Raw genomic sequence first — 25,374 nt, forward strand, 5'->3', positions numbered from 1 at the left:
CTGCTGTCTCATCAAAGGCGATCGGAGCAGCACAGATGATCTGTTGCTTTCAAAGGAAAAGGCGAACCAGCCAGAGCTGGTGTCTGTGTGGCAGGAGCCCTCACTCTGCTCAAGGACCAGGCTGCCCCTGACATGCGCTTGGCCTGGGTTTTAGAAAAGGGGAGCCAGGCAGTGTGAAAGGAAGGACAAGGTGATGGGTGCAGGGAGGCTCCAAGGAGCTCACGAGCAGAACAAAGGGTGCCCAGCCCTCAAGGGAGGAGCGCAAAACTGAAAGCCCACAGGAAAACTATTTTCCATGTCAGCCAAAGAATGCAGAAGAGCCAGAAAGTCTAAACTGCCTTGCGCCCCCAGTGTCCCAAAGTGCAGCCACCAATCCTGGTACAACTTAAAACCAGAGAGCTGGTGCAGCGCTGTGGAGAAGGGAACAGCAGCTGCTGCTGCTGCAGACCACTCGAGCCAGCAAGCCAAGCCACATTCTACAACCACTAGCAAGGCCCGTTCAATGCAGGACCAACACAGGAGACCAAGTCAGGTCATGTGTCCATTGAGTTCAGCACCATCTGCAAGGAATGACAAAAGCTCTCCAGGATCTCAGGCAGGAGTCTGGGAATGCTGGTGATTGAACCCTGGACCCCTGCACTCAAACATATGTTCTAGCACTGAACTAAGACCCTTCCCCAACCAGCCAGCATCAAGTCCCACAGATGCTTAAGAGGGGACCACCGTGGCAAGGCATGGAACACACATGTGAAGGCCTTTCCTTTCAACAGGCCACAATGGACCTTGTCTCTGGCAAGAGACTGACCCAGTTTGGGTTTATGGGGGCAGGAGAGGATTCCAAACCCGGAAGACTATAAAAATCACAGCCCAGGCAGCTGATACATCCCCCAGAGGCTGTGCTGGAAAGGACACAACAGCACCCTCAGTGCATCAGACCCAGAGGCCTCCTGACCGACTGCCCTGCTCAAGAGGCAGCCAACATGAAACTTCAGTCACTGCCAGCCCCTTTCAGAGATGGAAGAGGAAGGACAGGGGAAGGCAAGGAACAAACCCCTGCAGAACCACAAGCTCACTTCTCAGACACCAGAGCCTGGAGGGGAAACATTTTGCACTCTCGACTGTAGCTGAGTGCCAAAGACAACGCCTTTCACCCACTTTGGGGCCTCCACGGAAACTAGCCAGGGTAACTGCAGAGGAGCCGAGGGACAAAGTGGCCTGGCCACCAGTGAAGGGAGAGCATCTGCCTTGCATGAAGAAGGTCCAAGGCTCAATCGCCAAAGGCATTTCTCTGGGTAGGGCTGGAAAGGCTCCCTGCCTGAAACCCTGGAGAGCCCCTGCTGCCAGTCAGTGCTGGGGCTGACGGACCAGTGGTCAGACTTGGTATAAGGCAGTTTCCTATGTTCCAACGAAGAACCAACGAGAAGCAGCGGCAAGAAAGGCCTCCCTGGGAATGGCACATGCTTCCTTCCAGGGGAGCCACAGACAACGGCCTCCTCTCCTTCCAGGGCTTGCAAAGGTGAAGGAAGACACAAAGGTGGCCACTCAGCACTCCCAAAGTACCTTAAGCAAGACCAGGCTCTTGGCCCAGCAGCAAGGATGCTCAAACGCACTGCCTGACCAGCCCCACATCTTGTGTGTCACTTCAGCCCTCCCTGGGGGTCGGGCAGGGCAGGGTGGGTGCGGAAAGAGAACAAGAACAAAATGACAAAGGGAAAAAAACTCCAGAGAAAGGCCCCATTGTGAGGCTGGTTCCGAGTTCTGCTGCGGAGTCTGCAGCTGATGCCCGAACTACAATATGGTGGAAGAGGGGGCTCTCAAAGACCATCCGGAAAGGAGTGGGGGGGGGATAAAGGAGGGGGTGCGGGTGGGAGCAAGTGGTTGCTGGGGTGGGGAGGGGGGGAGAAGGGGAAAGGAGCCCAGAAGCTTTGCATTAGAGAGCCCTGGGAAAACTCACCATCACCAAAGGCTCAGCTGACACCTCCTTACAGTATCAGCAGCAATTACCAGGAAATAACAGCGGCCCATCTCCATCGAAAGGGCATGGCTAGCAGGGAAATTCAGCTAGCAACGTAGCTTTCCTTAACATACATGGCATGGAGGCACAATTCATGGCAGGGAACCGGCAAAGGAAACACTCTCTCTCTCTCTCTCTCTCCCCCCCCATCCAGACCATCTGCAGGCTCCCTTCGCAACAGATTGCATCTAGAGATACTGTACCTACAGGGGCACAGAGCGCAGCCCAGGCGTGGAGCGGCCAATGGCTGCCCATGTGTCACTTACCCGGCTGTACGTGTGCCTCTTGGTCTGGGCCATGCTGATGTTTTTCCTCCCAGCTTTAATTATCTCTGAAAAGGCTGCTCTCAGCTCATGGCAGGGGGCTCACCAGGGAGGATCCTGCTCCTTCCTATGTTGCAGAGGAGGCTTCCATGCCCACGCCCTGAGCCGCCCTCTCCCTCCAGCCACACGGGGAGAAAAGAGCCCTTTTGCTGACAGAGAGGCGTCTTTAAGCCTCCAACACACAAAAATCCAGCCCAGCTGATGGAGACTCACTCTGCAGTGCTGCTCCAGACTCTTGTCACAGATTCTGTCAGCCCACTGGGTCCTAATGCTAGACTGTGTTTGCTCTCAGAAAGGAAGAGCAAGGCGCCTGGTGAGGCGAAGGTCGCACAGCACACCAGAAGCACCCACCAGCCCAGAGGCAAGTCACAGGCTGAGCTCCACTTTGGTCCTCTCTGTCTGGAATAGTCTGGGGAGCAGCCCTACGTGACACAAAACGTGCCCTCAGGTACGTCCACTTGGAGCTCTGCCTATCCTGATCACCCATGCACCCCCCCCTCCCCATTACTGGCTCCCAGAAGTGCATTTAGGCAACCTCTCCCGGGCCTTTTTTCCTGCTGCGGTGGAAAGAGAGTAAGAGGAGGGAAAGCAGAGAAGAGTAGCCAGCAGCAGCCCTGCTAGCCAAGGCTCCCCATCAGATCTCAGGCAAGATGGCAACAAAGACCCATCTCAACTGCTCCATTGCCTGACACAGCCACACAGGACGGAAGGTGAGGGGCAGGCAGCTCAAGAGTTAATCACGACTAGCTCCGAAATCAGTCAGTCTCCTTCCCCTAGACCATCTGCCTCATGACATCCAGAGCTACCTGGGAGAGGGAGGCAGCAGGCAGTAACTGGAGATTCTGGCAGGACGAGATTCCATCTGCTGCTAACATCCTAAGGAGCCAGTGTCCTCTGAAACTGGTCGTGCAAAGGGTCTCAGGGCTCCATTAGGTGAACCTAAACTGCAAACACATTCCACCAGGCCTGACTTCTGCCTTAGTGAGGGTCCCCTTTAAAATGTCCTGTTTAGAAGCAAGGGCTCGGATTCATTATTGCTGATCAGAACATCAGGAGGTGCTTCCAAAAGAAGGCAGCAGTTTCTAAAAAACACTGCTCTATACTTAGGCTGCTGCTCCTCTCTGTCTCCTTTGCTGCCGCCTCCTCTAGTTCCACCTCCAGGCCTTCTGCCATGCTGCTCCTGGTGCGTGGAATAGTTTCTCACCGCCAGCTCGGCTCCTGAACCATCCCTGAGCAGTGCTCCTCTGCTACCACCTGACTCTGACTGCTGGCCAATAAATCCATAAACCAAACAATCCATTCCCTGCTCAGCAGTGTCAGCACCACCTGAGAAACAGCTGGGGAGAGGGGGGTAGGGACAATTGCTGCCCAGTGGCAGAGCCCATGCTTTGGATGCCAGAAGGTCTCCCTTTTGATTCCTGATGTCTCCAGGAACTCAGATAGCTGCCTTATACTGTGTCAGGAAATACAGTACTATGCTGACTGGCTCTCCAGGGTTTTGAATAGGATGCCATTCCCAGCCCTACCTGGAGGTGCTCTGGGAGAAGCCTGGGACCTTCCCAACCTCAGCCCCCGAGCTAAAGCCCTTCAGTTGCTGGGAAAGATTCCTCCTCAAAACACTGGAGAGCTGATGCTGTGAACAAGATGGGCACCTGGCGAGTGAACTCAGCTGACTTTCAGGTTTCCTTTGCCCAGGAGTGCAGCCTATGGATTGATTAAATCTGCATATAATTATTACAAATGAATAGGCAACCGTTTTGTTTTTAAGATTATGCCCCTAAGTGTCAGCACCAGCACTACCTTAAGATGATTCTCCCCTCTCACGTGTCAGAGCGGGAGCAAATGCCTCTTACCGGGTGGTGCCAACTTTGCCTGTTAAAAAGAACCATTGTTGTTCTTGCGGCTCCTTTCAAATCTGTTGCCCAATTGATCATGTGGAGACTTACCGTATTTTTCGCTCTATAACACGCACCAGACCATAACACGCACGTAGTTTTTAGAGGAGGAAAACAAGAAAAAAAATATTCTAAATGAAACAGTGGGTGTATGATTTTTGTGGTTCATGCTGTGGCCACAGACATGTGATCTGACAGTGAGTTTGGAGTAGCCCAATGCAAAAATCCTGAGGATCCATGTGGATCCATGCTTTGTAACCACGTTTTTGCACCATTGCAGCCCCAGGCAACAGTGGGTGCGTGATTTTTTTGGTACAGACTGTAGCCATGGACATGTAATGTGATCTGATGGTGAATTTGGGGTGACCCAGTGCAAAAATCCTGAGGATCCATGTGGATCCGTGCTTTGTCACCACGTTTTAAATGGGGAGGGAAGGAAAGCAAAAGCCCCCCCCCCCAAGCCAGACAGGATATACGAAGTATGATTTCTTTTTTATTTACGGTATTTCTTTTTTGGCCACCTCTGTCACTGCAACCTTTGCTCTGTGCTTGCACACTTTTGGGCAATAGGGCATGTAACACACTTTTTTTCATCTGCCAAGATATAGAAAATCAATTTTAATGTCCCTATATAAAATGCCTAGTGAAGCAGAAGGGTATTACATCAGCCACTGTATTAAGGCTAAACGTTTGAAGAACAGCTCTCTATGGGGGGGGGGGAGACTAAATTCCATTTTCAATCAATTGTTATTGTGGCAGCAATTATCAGTGTATAGCGCACAATGAGGAAAAGAACTTTAAAAAATATATATAAAAAACATTCTCACGTTATACTTCAAAGAAGAGTATTAGGCTTTTAATGAAGGGGAGAGGAGAGATGCTGTAATCCTCCTGGCTCAGGAGATTCTGATTTACCAGCCGCGTGTAGAAAGTATAGATTAAGATATTTGATATACAGCATATAAATCCAGAGATTTCCATGTCTCACTCTGCAATCCAGCCTGCTGTTACTTACCAGCAGGGAAGCAGGGTTTCTCTTCCAAACAAGCATACTGTCTCCCTCCAGCAGTACATTGCTTGGAGAAGCTGTAATTTGGAGGGGGCCTGGGGGCAGGGCTCTCTGCTTTTGGAAAAGAAATGAGAAACCTACCATTGTAAAGCAAAAGTCCCCCCCCCCCCACCCAAGCCAGCCCTCTCTCTCTCTCTCTCTCTCTCTCCCACCTGCATGCTTTTGCTTTTCGGCTGCCTGCGAGTCCCTAGAGCACGGAGAGGAGGAAGTGGTGGGCTGGAGCCTGCACGCAGTGTGACTAGGAAAGAATTAGAAGGAAGGACTCGATCCTTTCCTTAACCCTCTGCTTGCCAGGAGGGCAGGGGATTCCCTGCTCTTTGTTGAGTTTGAGCAAACGCAGCAACAGAAGCGGGTGGGCAGTAAGACCCTGAGGCAGAATGCAGGAAAGCTTCCGCCTTCCCCCTTCCCTCCGCCCGCCCGCCCGATCTTTTTTTTGCTTGATTTTTGCCTATTTTGCCCCTGCGCTCCGGCGAGTCAGCGCCAGGGTCCACACATTCGCTCAATAACACGCACAGACATTTCCCCTTACTCTTTAGGAGAAAAAATCTGCGTGTTATAGAGCGAAATTTACGGTATTTATCAGTTAACCTGACTGATGACTGGACTGATCAGCATCCCTGTTCAAAACAACAAACTTCAAAGAGTTGGCAGATCCAGAAGAAACCCCAAGGCCTCAGATTCACGCAATGCCCCCTGTAAGGGGTGGGGGAAAGGAGGGAAGAGGCGCAGGGCATCCTTGGGACTTTGTGTGGGAAATGGGCACACTGGCAATTCCTCTTAATAGCTCAACAGCAAACTTGGCCAGGAAGCGCTTCAATAATCTTTTATGACACAAGGTGATATTTTAGAACATCTTGAGCTGATAAAATCAATGTGGTAGTTTCCCCTACAGTACTTAACATAAGAATGCACCTGAGGTTACTCTGGGAGGCAACCACAATGTGTACAGAAGCTTCCATCCATCATACCTGCCCATAGAGTCTGACAATCGACTCATGTGATTTATTTCCCTCTCTGCATGAAATGATTACATAAGCACAACAAATAAGAACCGTGAGGAGGGCCGGCCCATGCAGGAGCAAGGGGAGGTGATCACCTCGGGCAGCAGGATCCAGAGGGGCAGCAGATCCTGAGGTAGATCTTTATCCCCACTGCCTTGCTCCTGAAGCGGATCTTCACTCAGCCCTCCTCCCCTCACCAATGGGGAGAGCATTTTGGGGTTCACCTCAGGGGCCAAAATGTCTTGGGCTGAAGCTGACGGTGAGATCAGTGTTGCTATTATTGTTATTATTATTAATAATAATAATAAATGGCTCCCAATTCATACTTTCTCTGACACCACATTCCCCATCTCTTTACTCTCAACCCAGTCTTTGTCAAAATCTTGCAAATTCCATCCTTTCATCTACAGTGGACGCTCGGGTTGCAAATGTGATCCGTGTGGGATGCACATTTGCAACCTGCAGCGTTCGCAACCCACATCTGCACATGCGCAGGTTGCAATTTGGCGCTTCTGAGCATGCGCAAAGCGCAATTTAGCGCTTCTGCATATGCGCGACCGCCGAAACCCGGAAGTAACCCGTTCCAGTACTTCCAGGTTTCGGCGGTCCGTAACCCAGAAAACGCAACCTGAAGCGGCTGTAACCCGAGGTATGACTGTACTGTACAGTATATTTATATAAAGTCTTGTCGTTAACATTCTGAATGCTACAGAAAGAAGAAAACACCAAAGCATGCAATGCCATCAGACCTGGTTGCAACCAAAACCCGCAAAGCACCTAAACGGTCTCCTTTGAATGTCTGCTACCTCCTCCCTCACTCCATCTTAAAATTCTCACCCGGCGGAGACAGGGATGGCTTGAACATCAGTCTTTCTCTCCACAGCCGCCCTTCCCCACTTATCATCTATTCTAGCTTGATGAAGAGTTCTGGAGAACACAAAAGCTTGCTCACTATTTTGTGACATTTTGATAAACTTTATAAAGGTATGGCCCTGACACATACCGTATTTTTCGCTCTATGAGACGCACCAGACCATAAGACGCACCTAGTTTTTGGAGGAGGAAAAAAATAATAATTCTGAATTTCAGAAGCCAGAACAACAAGAGGGATTGCTGCGCAGTGAAAGCAGCGATCCCTCTTGCTGTTCTGGCTTCTGGGATAGCTGTGCAGCCTGCATTCGCTCCCTAAGACGCACACACATTTCCCCTTACTTTTTAGGAGGGAAAAAGAGAGTCTTATAGAGCAAAAAATACAGTACTTATGGGCCAACACAGTACCTTTATGACTCGGCCATTTAAAAAATCTCTGTTGTTTTGTACAAGCCTAGAAAGCTCTGCCTTATTTGACCATCTAGCCCAATAAGGTCTCTTCAGATTGGCGGCAACTCTCTGCAAGGGGGGTCTCAGGCAGAGAGGGAAAGCCTTCCCCATTACCTGCTGCTCTCTGATACTTTCTACTGGAGATGTCAAGGACTGAACCTGGGGTCCTAATAATAATATTAAATTTTATTATTGATACCTTCTGCATGGAAAGCACCTGATCAGTCACTGAGCTTCAGTCCCTCACCCCCCCACCCAAACATTCACACGTGCCACCAGTAAAACATAAGGGATGTTTTGCAAGCACAAAATGATGCATGCCAAGGTAAAAAATCTTAATTTCACATATACACTCATGGAGCCTGAACTGACATTGACTGACCAGGAACGAGACCTTGGGGTTGTAGCAGAGAGCTGATTCAGCTTGAATCAATGGTTGTCATTGTCCAGCTCTCCCTTCTTTCCTTTGAACTGATTTGGGGGGGGGATTATGGTTCTTCTTTCTGCTTTAAACAGACAGGTGGATCTTATCTTCTACAAATTGATTTATTATTTAAAAAAGTTATAAACTGCATAATAAATAACGCCCCAAGTAATGCTCAGATAGAATTATTGATAAAACATTGCTAAAAATCCATGAAGCAATTAAAAAACAAAGATCCATAAAATCATCATCATTGAAACAAAGATAACAATCAATAAAACTTTCAAATAAATGTAAGCAACTAAATCATGTCTTTGTTTCTGGTTTGCTGAAACAGAAGAGTTTTCAGCAGGAGGCATCTGGAACCCCAAAGGCCACCTACCTCATGTCCACAGGCAGTGAGTTCCGGAGCGCAAGTGCTGCCTCACTGACAAATGCGCAAGCAGACAGTCCTTCGCCTACAGAAAAACTAAACTCACTGCCCAACCCTCACAGAGACAAAGGAGTTAATAAATTAAGAAGAGATGGCTCAGCCCAAAGCCAGATCTGTTAGGCCAGGTTCCTCTTCCCCACAGATGCCAACCAGATGTCTGGGTGGGACGCCCACAAGCAGCGCATGAGCGCACCAGCTCTCATGCTCATGTTCCTCAGCAGCTTGTATTCCCTGGCGGGCTGTCTCTGGTCCCCAAGGAAGTACACAATCCTCTGCGACCAGTAGCTACTGATAAACCTGTCCTCCATGTTGTTTTTGGCATCTGTCCATCTTGCCAGGCAATGGAGGAGTGTGCCTTTGAGAGTGAAGTCAAACAGTTGGCAGGTTGCAGCGCCTGCTGTGGCTGCAGAGACCGATATAGGAGAGACATGTTTTGTTGCAACCCGGGCAGAGAAAAGCATCCAGTTGTGCTGTTGCAGATGCACCAGGGCGTTTCTTCTTTCTGCACTCCTCCCAGCGGCCATTTCTCCTCTGGTCACTACTGTGGATACAAGACCTGACTCTTTGTCTCCAGGCCCTGTGATTGTCTACAAGGGATTCCCACCCGGCAGGGTTACTGTTGCCAGCCTTCATGTCACATCTGCAGACATCTTTGTAATGCAGAGCTGGTCTTCCAATGATGTCTGATGCCTGGAACCAACTCCCCGTAGATCACGTCCTTGGGGATCCTGCCATCTTCCATTCTGCGGGCATGACCAAGCCAGTGTAGAGGTCGCTGAGGCAGGAATGCGAACATGCTGGGAATGTGTGCTGGGGAGAGCACATCTTTGTTTGAGACCGTCTGCCATGTGAAGCCCAAAATCTTCCTGATGCAGCGCACATGGAAGGCATTGAGGCAATAAGCTGCCCCTGACTCACTTCCATAAAGCAGTGTGCTCAACGCGCAAGCTGGGTAGACCTTCCCTTGGTATTGTCCTCCAAGAATTTCGTCCAATCCCCATTAAAGCTGAGCTACCCAGTTACGCATCCGAGGAGGAGGGATTCCCTGACTGATGGTATTTACAGCCTGCACACAGGAAAGGGATCTGCAGTCTCCCGTTTGGAAGAGGACTTAACTGCTGCCACACTAGGAACTGGAAGGGCAGAGTTCCAATCCCCATTCCGCCATGCAGCCCACTGGGTGGGAAAAGGGGAGCAGACATGGAATACTAATGCCTCAGAGGGCACTTGGGACATATATCAAAAAAGGCTGAAGGTCCAAACGACTATCAGTCAGCCGCCTCTGAGGCTGGGAGATGCAGCTGCACAGAACTGGGATCACAAGGACAGCAACTTGATTTAGGAAAAAAGGCAGCCTTGCACAGGGTCATCTTATGGCCCAGGTGGACCTCAAGCAGCCCCTCCGTTCCCTACTCCGTCATATTCACAGAAGGGCAACAAGGGAAGAGGGGGACATTAAGTGGCTCATATGCTGTTCTCAGTACGTTTCCGAGCGCATTTCAAAGTGTTGGTGCTGACCTTGAAAGCCCTAAACGGCCTCAGTCCAGTATACCTGAAGGAGCATCTCCACCCCCATTGTTCAGCCCAGACACGGAGGTCCAGCTCTGAGGGCCTTCTGGCGGTTCCCTCCCTGCGAAAAGTGAGGTTACCGGGAACCAGGCAGAGGGCCTTTTTGGTAGTGGCACCCGCCCTGTGGAACACCCTTCCATCAGATGTCAAGGAAATAAACAAATATCTGACTTTTAAAGACATCTGAAGGCAGCCATGTTTAGGGAAGTTTTTAATGTTTGATGCTGTATTGTTTTTAATATTTGGTTGGAAGCCGCCCAGAGTGGCTGGGGAAACCCAGCCAGATGGGTGGGGTATAAATAAAAAATTATTATTATATATCATTATTATTATTATTATTCTCATCTCTCCTGCTTCAGGTGCCTGGTTCCTCTTCCCCCTTGCTCCCTAGCCGGGTGGTGCTGTTACTGAATAAGACTTCCCTTCCCCACGACTAACCAGGAAGGAGCTAACCAGGTATGCATTACTCAGAGTGGCATCCTACCCAGAATCTTGCAATGGGCTGATGTGGGACTGCCCTTATGTTTGATGGGGAAACTGCAGCTAGCACATGATGTGGCAGCAGGGCTTGGGGCAGAGGCTGCTGTCTGCCTATTCAGGATACCATTCCTCAGGGAACTGCACTGGCCGTCAATAGGCTACCAGGCCAAATTTAAGGTCTTAGTGCACGGTGCCCTAAATGCTTGAGACAGGATATCCCAGATTCACCTTGCCCCCTTTTAGCTGCCGGTTCACTGCAGTCATCTTATGGCAGCCCAGTCGCACCTGCATTATGGAAGATGCTGTCCACTGAAGTTAGGCTCCAGCACAGCACACATCTTATCAGAGGCTTAAAAGAAAAAACAACCCCTGTTTTTTCTAGAAGGATGAATTGACTTGTTGGCAGTATCGTTTCCCTTTGGAAAAATTCTCTCACTTTTTATTTGTTGTATTTTTATTGTTGTTTTATACACTGTAATATTTACTAATGTTTAGCTGCCTATAAATATTAAAAATAAATAACAACCACTGAAGTGTGAGTTTCCACCAGGTCATCCTCTCTCCAAAGAACTAATGCAGCAACTGAGGACACTGCCAGTGAATCCCCAGGAGCAGGGCTCCCGGCTCCTGGTCCAAGCTCCTCACCCAAGGAGAACCGTGATCCACTTGGCACTAGGACCCTGCTGAGTCAAGCTGTGTGCATTTGCGCACTGACAAACTGCACCATTTTACCATTTCAGCAGTAGCTGGAGCAGCTCTGCCAAGGGAGTGAGGCTGCAGCGCCTTCAGGAGCACAGAAAAGGGGCTATTCAAACAGATGCCCCCTGACGCCCGTCCAAATGCTCTCTCATTTCTTTTCTTCTTCTTCTTCTTTTGCAGCTTAAACTGGAGCAACCAAAGCTGCAAATCAATATATCTGAAACACTTCACTGAAGGCGTAACCATAGCAACACACCAAGGATCTGAGGATGCTCCTGTCTGGTAACAAGGAGGTTAGTCTATTTCAAGTTCAAGATCATATTCATCTGAATGCGTCACCCACCACCCCATCATTCCACAGCCAACCCCTTTCACCTGACTATCAGATAGCAGGGCAGCAGGTGCGACACGTGCCGGAACAGAGGTCAAAAGCTGCTCTAGAAGTAGTTGATCACACTACTTCTATTCTTCAGAGTTCAAAATCTCTTATTTAAACTGCTGCTCTCTTTGGTATTCTCATGAGATATAGTGGTTCTCTTGTTCGTCGGTATTAGGCCCATATATTGGAATTAAACTTCCGTTTCCTTCCATCATTCCATCATGCTTTGCCTTCTAATGTTTGGCCCAAGCAGCTTTCACAAACCAAAGGAAATAATATTTCCCCCCATCTAATTTAACAAGCTGGCTCCATCGCCCTGTAAGCGTGAGATGCTCAGGAGCAAATGTCGCAACCATCTCTTCCCAGCAATCACTGTATATTTCAGAGACGCTCAAGAGAAGAGCCTTTCTGAACCTGATCAAAAGGTTCCTTCTATTACAAGATCCCGTTTCCAACAGAAGCCAGAAGGTTATTTATTTATTACATTTATATCTCACCATTCCCTCAGGGAGTTCAACGTGGCATACATGGGTCTCCCCCTCCTCATTCAATGTCCATAACAGTGCCATGAGGTAGGTTAGCCTGAGAGCCAGTGACTGGTCCAATGTCGCCCAGGGACCATAATGGCTGAGTGTGCATTCGAACTCTGGTCTCGCAGGTCCTAGTCCAGCGCACTAGCCACTACGGCCCACCGGCTCTCAGATGCCCCAAGGGGAAGCCTGTCGTGGATCATGAAAGCATAGTCAGCAGCAGCAGCAGGAAGAGGGAGGGTGAGGAAGATGTGGTCCTCCAGACATGATTCCCATTAGGGAGCATTTTCTCCCGTTTTGGTCCAGATCTCACTGGAGGATCAGGACCAGCAGCAGACCATGTTGCTACCAGAAGGAAGCCGCTCCACGTGAGCTCTCCCAACCAGCACCTTCAAGCCATCCACATCATGTCAGCTGCTCAGTCGCAGCCATGCCACAAAGGTCCTAAGAGTTCAAAGAAGTCATCCTAGTCCACTGAAAGAAGCAGGAGGTCCCAGCAAAGATGCAGCACTCTTGACCCACACTGCACAATTCCTGCAGGGGCCAGCAAGGAAATAATAATAATAATAAATTTTATTTATATCCTGCCCTCCCCACCCAGGGTGGCTAACATCAAAATATATAATACATTAAAATATAAATTCAGCAATCAACTGAAATACAGCTTAAAATCGGATTAAAATCAAAATAAACTCAGATGGCTACCCACAAATTATAACTATAGGGTTAGGGACCTTAAGTACTCACCAGGCTCAGCTATTTGTATGAGCCAGCAAGAAGCAATAGAGAGGCCACTTATATGCAGGGTCTTATAAAAGGAGGGGGGTCAGACTGGGCCCTGACCAAAGGCCTTGTGGAACAGCTCTGTCTTGCAGGCCGTGCGGAAAGATGTCAAGTCCCGCAGGGCCCTGGTCTCTTGCAACAGAGCATTCCACCCGACTGGGGCCAGGGCCAAGAAGGCCCTGGCTCTGGTCGAGGCTAGTCTAACCTCCTTGAGGCCCGGGACCTCAAGATGTTATTGTTGGCGGATCGTAAGGCCCTCCGCGGGGCATACCAGGACAGGCGGTCCGGTAGGTACGAGGGTCCCATGTCATATAGGGCTTTAAAGGTTAGAACCAGCACCTTAAACCTGACCCTGTACTCCACCAGGAGCCAGTGCAGTTGGTACAGCACTGGATGAATGTGATCCCACGGTAAGGACCCCGTAAGTAGCCTCACTACGGCATTCTGTACCCGCTGGAGTTTCTGGGTCAGCTTCATGGGCAGCCCCGCGTAGAGCAAATGAAAATAGTCAAGGAACAGACAATATTTTCTGATCACCTCCTTGTAGTATTCTGCCACTATGAGCTACAGGATGTATTTGGCACACGGCTTCTCTGTGTAGAACAACTGGGTGGAGCTGCTGAAGGAAAACTTTAAAGCACACAGGACGGGCTGCCCTCTATCACGTGAAGCAAGTCCTACAATTGCTGACTTGTCGCTGCACCGCAGATGCTAGCAGCCTCCCAGCGAAATCTCAGCCGCCTGCGTCTTTGTCATACTAGCTGATCTGCTGCCAAAGAAAAGCCTTTGGCCCAAAAAGCCTGTTCACCGACATCACACCCATTCATCAAGAAAAAAGTGATCCTTGGTGGAATCTGCCTCTTCCCAACACCCCGTAATTTTTTAGACTCCCCAGTTTTGAATAGAGTTCTTTGAGCAGGGTGTTTGAAGACTATCATGTGCTGACAAAAAATGTGAGGGAAGAGTTTGCTTGACTGTTCAGTTAAAAATTGAGGGCGGGAAACTAGCACTTGGGGTGGGTGCAACAAAACCTGCCATCCAAACAAACGCCCACCTTTAAAATGTTAAGAAGAGAGCAAATGAGCTGAGATGTTGCAGACACGAGTGATAGTCTTTAAAAAATCAGATTCCCCCCCCCCCGGGGATATGCACTGTGTTTCATTATTCTAATTTTGTTCAGCCTGCATAGATTCTGTCATCACACTGAAGCATGGGAAGAAACACCCAAGCCCAGCCCGCCATGCAAACATCTCCTGTCAGAGCCCAGACTGCTTGAAGGTCAACAGGTCCACCGGGAAGGAGGAAATGGTGAGTGAAGCGAACCCTGCAGCACAAGATCTCCTCCCCACATAGCAAAATCCAGTGGGGCTTGAAAGGAAGAGGCTGCAGTGAAAGGTCTGCAGGAACCTCAGGAAAGAGAGGCAGTGGGAAATGGGTTCTGAATGCAGGCTAGATCCACTGGCTCCAGTGAGCCAGAATGACAGCAAGAAGAAAGTCGCCCTCAAGAGCCCTCTGGGAATTGGTCCAATCCTCTTCCAAGGCCAGCCAGATGGGTGGGGTATAAATAATAAATTGTTATTATTATTTTTATTATTATTACCCCCTGCAAGGGCCGGATTGAGGTTTGATGAGGCCCTCAGCTACTGAAGGTAATGGGACCCTTTCTATGTCCAGCAGTCCTTTGTCCACAACAAATTGCTGCAGTTTTTTGTGTTGAATAGATGCTACATGGTAATTTATGAATTTGCACATCACAAAATATGTATTTAATCAAAGTAATTGTTGAACTGAAATATAATTAAGAAGAAGTATATTAATAGTGAAATACATTTTCTTTTCCTTTAATTTTTTGGGGGGGCCCAAAGAGAGCTATAGCTTGTTTAGCTTATATGTAAATCCAGCACTGTGGCCCCTGCCTCTTGTGGGAAGGGGTTCCGTAGCTCCAGGCTGCGCTGTGTGAAGGAGGACTTTTGTCTCCCTGTCCTGAATCACTTTGTCGGATGCCCTCGAGTTCGAGAGAAGGAAAGCTTTCCCGGCAGGTCCACTTTCTTCCTGCTCTGCATCCCTTCATAAATTTCTATTGCCCACCCCCCGGCCTTCCCTGCATTTTCCTTAAACCAAAAAGCCCGTCTTCATGGGGGAAGGCCGTCCCCACCGAGATGCCTTGATGGCCCTGTTGAGTTGGGCGGGGGGGGGGGGAATTGATTTTTTAAAATAATATATTTATTAGGTTTTCCATTTTATAATATTAAATACATCTTTATGGAACTCTTTCCTTATTTGCTCACGCAAGCTGTCGACTTCCCTCCATCCTGCCTCAGGGTTTTTTATAATTCCAGTTTTACCTCATAGCATTTGTACCTTTTCCAATTTACGTTGGGGTCCTTCATTTTATCACGTATTTTAAATCAGTGTGGGCCAAACTCGGCCCTCCAGCTGTTTTGGGACCCCTCCAGCCATAAGCATTCAACAGATAAAAAGCAAATAAAGTACCTGAAGACAGCTTTCAAGCCACATAAAAACAGCTTTTTGACTTTTTAAAGTATTGTTAGCATCTGGAGAAGATACTTAACTACCGAAGCAGGGCCTTTTAATGTGACCAGCATATTATCTCTATTGGCTCCTAAAGTGTCACAGCTACAAAATTACAGCTTCCACGTCATACTTTTTTAAACACCCAAATCGGGCAGAAAGCCATCTAATTCAGATTTTAATTCTATCCTGATTTGTTTTGAAGAGGTGATTTAATTATTGTTTGATTTTATATCAATGTTTATATTTGAAGTTAGCCACCCTGAGCCCGGTCTCAGCTGGGATACAAATAAAAATTATTTATTATTATCATCATCATCATCATTATTATTATCCCTAGCTAACAGGACAGGTGGTCAGGGATGATGGGAGTTGTAGTCCCCAAAAATGGGGAGGGCCGAGTTGGGTCATCCCTGTTCTAAATAAATGTAAAGAGGTAATAATTATTGAGGGGGAGGGGTTGAGCCCTGGTCCCCTCCCCGCTTCCCGGCCAGGATACAAATAAAAGTTTATTATTCTTATTATTCTTATTATCCCTAGCTAACAGAACCAGTGGTCAGGGATGATGGGAGTTATAGTCCCTAAACATGGAGAGGGCCAAGTTTGGCCTTCCCTGTTTTAAATAAATGCAAAAAGGTAATAATTGTAAAAAAGGTAAAAAAACCGTACCTCCCCCCTCTGCTTCCCGGCTGGGATACAAAAAAATGTTTATTGTTGTTGTTGTTGTTTATTATTATCCCCAGCTAACAGGACCAGTGGTCAGGGATGATGGGAGTCGTTGATGATGACGATGATGATGATTATCATAATTATTATTGTTATCCCCAGCTAGCAAGACCAGTGGTCAGGGATGATAGGATTGTAGTCCCCAAACATGGAGAGGGCCCAGTTGGGACATCCCTGTTATAAATAAATGTTAAAAAGGTAATAATTATTGGGGGGGGGGCGTTGAGCCCTGGTCCTCACCACCGGTTTCCCGCCTCCCCCCTCCGCTTCCCGGCTGGGATACAAATAAAAGTTTATTATTATTATTATTATTATTATCCCTAGCTAACAAGACCAGTGGTCAGGGATGATGAGAGTTGTAGTCCTAAAACAGCTGGAGGGCCAAGTTGGGCCTTCCCTGTTCTAAATAAATGTAAAAAGGTAAGAATTATTGGGGGGGGTTGAGCCCCGGTCCCCCCCTCTGCTTCCCAGCCAGGATACACATAAAAGTTTCTTATTCTTATTATATTATTATCCAGGATACAAATTACATTTGTGTTGGTTTATTATTATTATTATTATTGTTAAATAAAATTTGTGTTGGTTTATTATTATTATTATTGTTGTTGTTGTTGTTATCCCTAGCTAACAGGACAGGTGGTCAGGGATGAGGGGAGTTACAAATAAAAGTTTATTATTCTTATTCTTATTATATTATTATCCAGGATACAAATTACATTTGTGTTGGTTTTTTTTATTATTATTATTATTGTTATCCCTAGCTAACAGGACGGGTGGTCAGGGACGAGGGGAGTTGCAGTCCCCCAACAGGCCTTCCCTGTTCTAAATGTAAATGTAAAGAGGTCATAATTGTGGGGGGGGGGTTTGAGCCCCGGTGTGCCCCCCCCCCCCGGCTTCCCGCCGCCCCGCCAGCTTCCCCGGAGACTCCTTGCTGCCCCCCCCGTCTCCCCCCCCGTCTCCCCCCCCCCACTCACCGGCTCCCTCCTCTCTCCGCCGCGCCGGCCTCCGCCCTGCCAGCAAGGCCCCCGCCCGGGCTGCCCGCTCGCCGCCGCCCGCCCCGCCCCACCCCACCCGCGACTCCCGCCACTTCCCACGGCAGGCGCCGCGCGGGCAGCTCCCCGCCCTGAAGGCCCCCTGGGGCCCGCGCAGGCGCACCCGGGGCCGGCGAAGCCGAGGGGGCGGGGCCGCGGCGCCTTCCGCCCGGCGAGGGGCGGGGCCGGGCTGCTCCCCGGCCGCGTGGGCGGGAGGAGGAAGAAGAGGGACTCGATCCTTTGGGCTCCCGGGAAGGAGGGATCCAGCGCCAGGGTAAGGGCTCCGTCCGGGACCAGCCTCGCCTCGGATCGGGACCAGCTCTCTTGCATAGCTGTCAAGGGAAATTCCCTTCTTCCCTTATTACAGTATTCCCTTATTATTATTATTATTATTATTATTCCAAATAGGATTCCTCGTGAGAAAAGGGAAGAAGATTGGAAGAAATTTAAAGATTATTTACAGAAACATTGCAAAATTAATGAACGTTAGAGTGATGTTGGATTGAAGTTAAGTGGCTTCTAGCTGTACAGGTTTTAAAGCTATAAATATATCAAGATTAAGGATTAGGATCAAAAAGGTTAAGAGAAATGGAAAAATTGGTTCTAAATAGGTAAAAATCTTATGTCATAATATATTAAGATTTAGGATTGGAATTAAAAAGGAGGGAAAGAAATTGCTGGGTTTACAAACTGAATTGGAATACAAAAGAGGGAGGTATGAGGAAGTCCGGGAAACAAGTAAATGTAAAAGAAGTTATGAAAAGACGGAACTATTTTTAACTTTTTTTTTCTTTTTTCTTTCTTTACTTTTTTCTATTTTGTATTTTGTATGGTATATTTTTCTCTGTTTTTGTTAAAAATTTTCTTGTTTATTAATGTGATTTTATTATTTCTGAAACTTTAATAAATATTAATTTTAAAAAAAAAAGAGAAAAGGGAAACGTTGACAGCTCTGCTCTCTTGGTCCCGGTCCCGATCCCCGCCCCGCCCGGGACAAGCCCACCAGGATCCCCCTTCTGCCCCCACCCCAAAGCTTCCGGGAATCCTGTCACTGAAATTGATCAGTGTAAACTCTTTAGGATTTGCGGGTGTTTAATTTTACTGTTTACTATTGGATTCCAATGGATTGTTGAATACTGCTTCATTTGATAATAATAATTTAATAATAATAATTTATTATTTAAGCCGCCCAGAGTGGCTGGGCTGGGTGAGGTATAAATACAGTGGTACCTCGGGTTACAGACGCTTCAGGTTACAGACTCTGCTAACCCAGAAATAGTACCTCGGGTTAAGAACTTGGCTTCAGGATGGGAACAGAAATCGCGCAGCAGCAGGAAGCCGCCCAGAGTGGCTTGGGAAACCCAGCCAGATGGGCGGGGTACAAATAATAAATTATTATTATTATTATTATTATTAGCTAAAGTGGTGCTTCAGGTTAAGAACAGTTTCAGGTTAAGAATGGACCTCCAGAACGAATTAAGTACTTAACCTGAGGTAAAATAATGGTGATGATCCTGGGCGGTGGGGGGTCTGCATGGCGGCTTTGCCCACCCCCGGCAGTAGAGAGCAGAGTCCGTCCCGTCCCCCCTGGGCCGCTCTCCACCCTCCTTCCCAGGCCAAACCAGAGATTCGGCTCTGCCTCCTTCCGGGTTGGCCAATGATTCATAAAGGAGGAACTCATTCATGAAATCCCCCGCACACACACATGCGCGCGCAGTTGTCGGAAGGCGGCCCAGAGCTCGAGAGAAACGAAAGTGCCCCCGTGCAAAAGTTTAAAGGCTCAAGGAGATAGGATAATAATATATTAAGGATGGAATAACAAATAAAGTGAATAACGCAACAATAACAAAAATAATAGCAGGTACACGGTGGAGGGAAGTACTGAGTTGTGGGGGAGGGAGGTGAAGGGATTAATTGAAATTGTTAAAGATGCGTATAGGATCTTTAGGATGCGTATAGGATTTAAGAGATTTAAATTTTTAAAAGATTCTATAAGGAAAGCAGAAAGCAGCAAGAAACATCAAGTAAAGGTATCAGAGAGGAGATCAGTGTAAAGGAAAACATGAGACTTCTGGTTTGGTACATATGATTTTATTTTGGAGTTGGCTGTGGTAAAGAATGTATATTATGTGAATAAAATAAGAAAGGATTTGGAAAAAGGAAAAAAGAAAGTGCCCCTGTGAACGAGAAGAGCCAAAGGGCAGGAGGGCGTGAGTGACGTCATACCAGCATGACATCACGGCGTGACCTCACACCCCACCCGTGGGACCTGTCATCCTGTCAAGGGAGCAGCTCCACCCTGACTGGGAGCAGGGGGAGGGGAGGAACTGCCCGTCTGCCCGCCCGTCCCTTGCCAACGCCTCTTCTCCTCCTTCTTTTCTTCCAGGAGCTCCATGCCCAGAAGGAAAGAGGTGCAGGCGCTGCAGAGGCTCTGCCTGGAGAATGTGGCCGGGAACATGAGCTGCCTCTGGCTCAAGGATTACGCCGACAAATACCTGGACGAATACCACTTCCGCTACATCATGGGGCCCTTCAGCGAGCTGGGTGAGTGGGTGCGGAAGGGGGCAGCGCCCAGGAGCCCCCAGCGGGCAGCAGGACCGGCTAAAGTCTTGCCTCCCATATTGGCAGCCGGCCGGCAGTCTTGGGGTTGGAAGCCGCCCAGAGTGGCTGGGGAAACCCAGACAGGTGGGCGGGCTATAAGTAATAAATTACAGTCATACCTCAGGTTACAGACGCTTCAGGTTGCGTTTTTTCGGGTTGCGGACCACCAAAACCCGGAAGTACTGGAACGGGTTAATTCCGGGTTTCAGCAGTCGTGCATGCGCAGAAGCGCTAAATCGCACTTTGTGCATGTGCAGAAGCCCCGAATTGCAACCCGCGTGTGTGCAGATGTGCTGCTGCAGGTTGCGAACGCTGTGAGTCGCGAACGTGCATCCCGCATGGATCACGTTCGCAACCCGAGCGTTGTGAGCACACAGTGGGGTGAGGGATAAGCGCACTCCAGATCCTTGGCTCTTGGCACCATCGCAGATTAACATCCTGGGTCTCTCCTCCCCCTTTCCCAGCTGGCTCGGTCGTCCAGGAGCTGCTCCAGCTGATGGGGCAGAGCGGGCGTCTCACCCGCCCCATGCTGCACCTGCTCCTGGTGCCACACCTGACGCAGCTGAGCCTCAGCACCTGCCCAAAGCTGGTCACCAAGGCCATCGCAGACATCATCACCGTGCGCTGCAAGGTAAGGGGGGGTGCAGGGGGCGCTGTGCCAGGACGGAGATCCCTCGGGGAGGCACGTCTTCTGAGACGCTGCTTCCTCTCCCTGGCCTCCTGCCATGTGGCTTCGCTCAGGCGCTTGATGCGCTCGGATCGGGGCCATGGGATGCCCTCCCATGCGATGTCAAGGAGGCAGAGAACTTTTAGGAGACATCTGAAGGCAGCCCTGTATAGGGAAGCTTTTAATGTTGGATAATTTATTATGTTTTTACTCTGTTGGCAGCTGCCCAGAGTGGCTGGGTAGTAATAATAATAATAATAATAATAATAATAATAATAATACCGTATTGGACTGAATATAAGCCTCACTTTTTTTCCAAATTCCAACCATGAAAGGTTAGTGCGGCTTAAATTCGAGACCTTACAAAAATAGGCTTTGAAACAGACATACGGTAAAACAAAACAGGTGTGAGTTCCTGTGGAATTTTAAGGGAGCGTCTCATTTTTGAGTATTGTCTTTTCTTTTTTCCCCCCCTTGAAATTTAAAGGTGCAGGTTATATTCGGGTGTGGCATGTATTCAGGCCAACACGGTAATAATAATTAATTTGCTCTGCTGGCAGCATGGCCACGTAATCATGGTGTCCCAGGATCCTTAAAAAATATTTTTTTATGCTTTTCAGGTGTATACATTTCACTAATTTTACAATCATTTTAGCATTTCAAAACTTGACTTCCTTCCCCCTCTTTCTGCGGTTCCTTAACTTTATTTTTAATATCTTCTGCTTATCTAAATTAACTTAATTTGCTCATTTATTCATCTACTTTACATATATACTCTTATCAAACTGCAGGTTATTACAATAATCCTGCCAACCTTCTTATCTGTTTACAATTTATCTGTAAATGCTCAATAAAGCATTTCCATTCTTTTCTAAAAAGTATATTGATTTCTTATTCTTCCGGTAAGTTTTGCCATTTCTGCGTATCCCATAGGTTTTTGTATCCGTTCTTCCTTTGCTGGGACTTCTGCTTCTTTCCATTTTGGGGCGAGTAACGTTCTTGCCGCTGTGGTAGCATACAGGAATAAGCTTCTATATCGTTTCGGTAGTTCTGTCCCTATAATTCCTGGGGTCCCTTTGCCCTCTGTCCTACTCTCATTCTCGCTCCTTTTCCCGAGGCAGAACCTGTCCTCCCTGGATCTCCGCGGCTGCAGCCGGATCCCTGCCGACTCCCTGGTTGACCTGGCGGAAATCCTGCCCGGCCTCACGAAGCTGAACCTCTCGGGGACGCAGTGCAACACAGCCGTCCTCTCGGCTGTGGGCTCCTCCTGCCGCCGGCTGCGCGAACTGGACGTCTCTGCCTGCGCCCGGCTGTCCGGGGCCTCCCTCCTGTACCTGGCCTATGACCCCATCGCGGGCGCCTTCTGCTGCCCGGCCTTGCAAGCGCTGGCAGCGTCGGACCTCGAACCCAGCGCCTCCAGCCAGGACCTCCTCTGGTCCCTGGTGTTCCTGCTGCTGGCCCTGCCCAGCCTGAAGTCCCTGGCCAGCAGCCTCGTCCCGGACGCCGTGTGCTTGGTCCACCACCAGGAGTTTGGCGGGGCCCAGATCCCCTCGGAGTTTCCCTCCCTGGAGGAGCTGGCGCGGCGGCACAGGGCACCTTCCTTCACAGGCGAGGGGAGTGCCAAGCTTACGCTGCCCCTCCGGGAGATGCTGGAGGTGAGCGAGGACTCCTTGCCTGCCATCTGCGCCGCGTGCCCCCATGTGGCGAGGGCCACGGTGATCCTCGAAGACGGCCCTGCCAAGGGCAAAAGCCCCCTGCTGTCCTGGCACCGCCTTGCCCACCTGACGTTGAGCTGCCAGGGGAGCAGGCACCTGGGGGAGCTGTTGCCTTTGACCGCCGCCCAGGGCAGCCAGCTCCAGACCCTCTCGCTGGGGGGCTTCTCCCTCGAAGACCCTCTCTCCTTCCCCACCCTGCTGAGCCGCTGCCCCAACCTCCGGGAGCTCAGCGCCTCCTTCTGCGCCCCACAGCTGCCCGGCTGGCACTGGGAACCGCTTGCAAACGGAGACGGAGGCTTGGACGTCGGCCTCCTTCCCCTCGACAAATTCCCTCGACTCCGTGCCTTTCGGCTCATCTTGGCCGCGTCTGATGCTCCTCTGCCTTCTCCGCACTCCGCGGTGCTGAGCGCCACCCTCCTGTCTCTGCTGAGGAATTCCCCGTGCCTGGAAACCCTGGAGCTGATCCACGTGCCTTTCCCCTTGGACGGGCTGCTTCAGAAGGCGCTGGAGACCCCTGGCACCCCCCTGGCACACCTGCGCAAGGTCTCCCTGGCCCACAGCCAGGTGTCTGCCCAAACCGCCCACCTGCTGCTGTCTTCGGAGAATCAGCTCGGACACCTGGACTTGCAAGGTTGCCCGGATGTTACCCGGGGAGACCATGACCAGCTGCTCAGGAGGGTCCACCGCGAACGCCTGGACCTGCTTGTCCTGTGGAGGTGAAAGTCTCTGCCCCATTCAGCCTGCAATGGGGCGTCCCCCTTGTGCCGAGGCTCGGAGCGCAAAGTGAGTGTTACGTTTGCAGAATGCAAGTGCCGTCTCTGCCCAGCAAACGCCAGCAGAGCCGGGGGGGGGGGACGAGGTCCCTTGCAAGGAGTCAGCTGAGACGAAGCGAGGGCCAGAGTGAGGCCTCAGTGCTTGCAGGAAACAACATTGCACTTGGCAAGAGGCTGTGGAGAGCAGGGCAGCCAAAGATGCCAGAAGACTCATGGAATTCTAGGGTTGGAATTTACTCCCAAGTAGGCTTTACCCCCAAGGGACGCGGGTGGCACTGTGGGTTAAACCACAGAGCCTAGGACTTGACCATCAGAAGGTCGGCGGTTCGAATCCCCGCGATGGGGTGAGCTCCCGTTGCTCGGTCCCTGCTCCTGCCAACCTAGCAGTTCGAAAGCAAGTCAAAGTGCAAGTAGATCAATAGGTACCACTCCAGCGGGAAGGTAAACGGCGCTTCCATGCGCTGCTCTGGTTCGCCAGAAGCGGCTTAGTCATCCTGGCCACATGACCCGGAAGCTGTACGCCGGCTCCCTCGGCCAATAAAGCGAGATGAGCACCGCAACCCCAGAGTCGGCCACGACTGGACCTAATGGTCAGGGGTCCCTTTACCTTAGGCTTGCCAAGATATATAAGACTGAATCAGATAAATGCTGGAAATGCAAAGAGGAAACGTTCTTTCATATGTGGTGGACTTGTTAAAGGGTAAAAGAGTATTGGGAAATGATCCGTAATGAATTGAAAAAAATGTTTTAAAGTACTTTCCCCAAAAAACCAGAGTCCTTCCTGTGGGGGATAATTCAGACTGACATTCCCAGGGGTCAAAAAAGGTTGTTTATGTATGCCACTACTGCAGCCCGTGTTTTGTTAGCCGAAAAATAGAAAACGAGCCAGGTCCCAATCAAAGAACAATGGCAGCTGAAGTTGACAGAATATGCACAACTTGCAGACTTAACATAATAAGAGAACAAGAAGAACATACGAAGATTGGAAAACGTTTATTGAATATATGGGAAATAATGATTGTGTACAGCAGAAAACGCAGGCAGCGTTAAGATAAATTCAACAGGGTAAACAAGTTTGACGGATGCAGTAATGGAATACTGAATGGCGTAGTTTGTGTAAAATATGCAGGGATTTAGGATATGTAAAATGAACCATGGAAAGAGAAGAAGTCGTTGATATCTTGAGGATGTAAAATGAGTATTTTAAATTGTGAAACAGAAAACTTAATAAAAAATTTATACGGAAGGGACTTCCAAGGGGCATCTAGTCTAACCCCCTGCAATGCAGGAATCTCAGCTCAAGGATCCCTGACAGGCGAACATCCAAGCTCTGCTTAAAAGACTCCCATGAGAAAGATTCTGATGCAACATCACGAAAGGAAGAATCCTGCTGCAAAGAATTTTACCTTCTCTGAACTATTCTGAGCACAAGCAGGGAGCCCACGGAAATTCCGCTTCTGGGGTCAGTCCCAAGTTAATACATAACAGCTGCTGCGTGAAAATATCCTGCCCTGTGTGCCTTCAGCCTTTTCCCTTTCCCTTCGTGTTCATTTCTGGGGAGGCTCAGCCACCCTGGGCTCCCCGGCTCCTTCCTTTCCACCTGCACTTTCAGGGACGGAGAGGCAGTGTGATGTAGTGGTTAGAGCATCAAACTGGGACCCTGGAGACCTGGGTTCCATTCACTACTCTGCCTTGAGCCTCACGGGGTGACCTTGGGGGCCAGTCACCAACCCTCCGCCTGACCTACCTCACGGGGTTGTTGTAAGGATAATATGGGATGGGGAGGAGGGTGCAGGCCACCTTGAGCTCTGCACGGGGAAAACGGGATATAAAATGCAATAAATATTAAAAAATAACCCTTTGTCCCACCATGTAACAGCTGCAACTTAACGCTGTGCAGTTAGAACGGAGGGGGGAACTTGAAGTGCTTTTAAACTGAGGGAGATTTAATACAGTTGTTTTGTCAATCCTTCTCCTTTAAATATTGCTGTTTTTGTACTGGTTCCTCAGTTTTTGTACTGGTTTTTGTACTGGTTCCTTTGTTGTTCCTCTTGAATTCTCACTGCGTGGTTTATCCTACGGTGCTTCTTCGATGGGCCCCCATGACCTACACGTCTCACTCTCTGCTGCGTCCATATTTTGCATTATATCTCAATAAACCGTTACGTTTTGCTTCCGTTGCCGTCTGGAGTCCATGCTCTTTGCATCTGCATTGCGGCTGCACTTTAGGTCGTGCAAATCCAAGCCCAGGTTATCCCTGCTTTATACTGGAGCTGCCTTGGCCATTGCTTCCTGGACTTTGGAGCCAGGAATCTGATAACAGCAGGCAGCTGCCAATCCAGAGTTCAGGGCCGTTGACGGCGTGTGGTGCCAAAACCCCCAGGAGGGAATGATTCTTTTTGGAAAGAGG

The 25,374-nt window shown here is 49.3% G+C and overlaps 2 protein-coding genes across 10 annotated transcripts in view; one reads left to right on the plus strand and one right to left on the minus strand.

Moving 5' to 3' along the window:
• DCTN1 (dynactin subunit 1) overlaps window positions 1-17,244 on the minus strand; it is a 70,386-nt gene extending 53,142 nt beyond the window's left edge. For 7 of the 9 annotated variants that reach the window (XM_081020680.1, XM_081020677.1, XM_081020676.1 and 4 more), the window contains exon 1: window positions 2,281-2,555. In XM_081020680.1, coding sequence (XP_080876806.1) covers window positions 2,281-2,313 — 33 coding nt within the window. In that variant the 5' untranslated portion in view covers window positions 2,314-2,555. Of the gene's footprint in view, window positions 1-2,280; window positions 2,556-8,004; window positions 8,029-17,151 lie in introns of those variants that run through there. The other 2 variants (XM_081020678.1, XM_081020679.1) reach the window with 2 other exon arrangements.
• LOC308485986 (uncharacterized protein) lies at window positions 13,149-25,141 on the plus strand (the record flags this gene model as incomplete). The annotated part of the gene is made up of 6 exons (XM_081022211.1): window positions 13,149-13,206; window positions 14,100-14,227; window positions 17,277-17,482; window positions 19,595-19,752; window positions 20,274-20,440; window positions 21,598-25,141. 6 exons carry the CDS (start codon window positions 13,149-13,151, stop codon window positions 22,909-22,911), a joined length of 2,031 nt encoding a protein of 676 aa, XP_080878337.1. The 3' UTR covers window positions 22,912-25,141.
• Window positions 25,142-25,374: the final 233 nt, after the last annotated feature.

Source organism: Podarcis pityusensis (genome assembly GCF_964106645.2).
Source record: "Podarcis pityusensis genome assembly, chromosome: 9".
Taxonomy (NCBI): Eukaryota; Metazoa; Chordata; class Lepidosauria; order Squamata; family Lacertidae; genus Podarcis; species Podarcis pityusensis.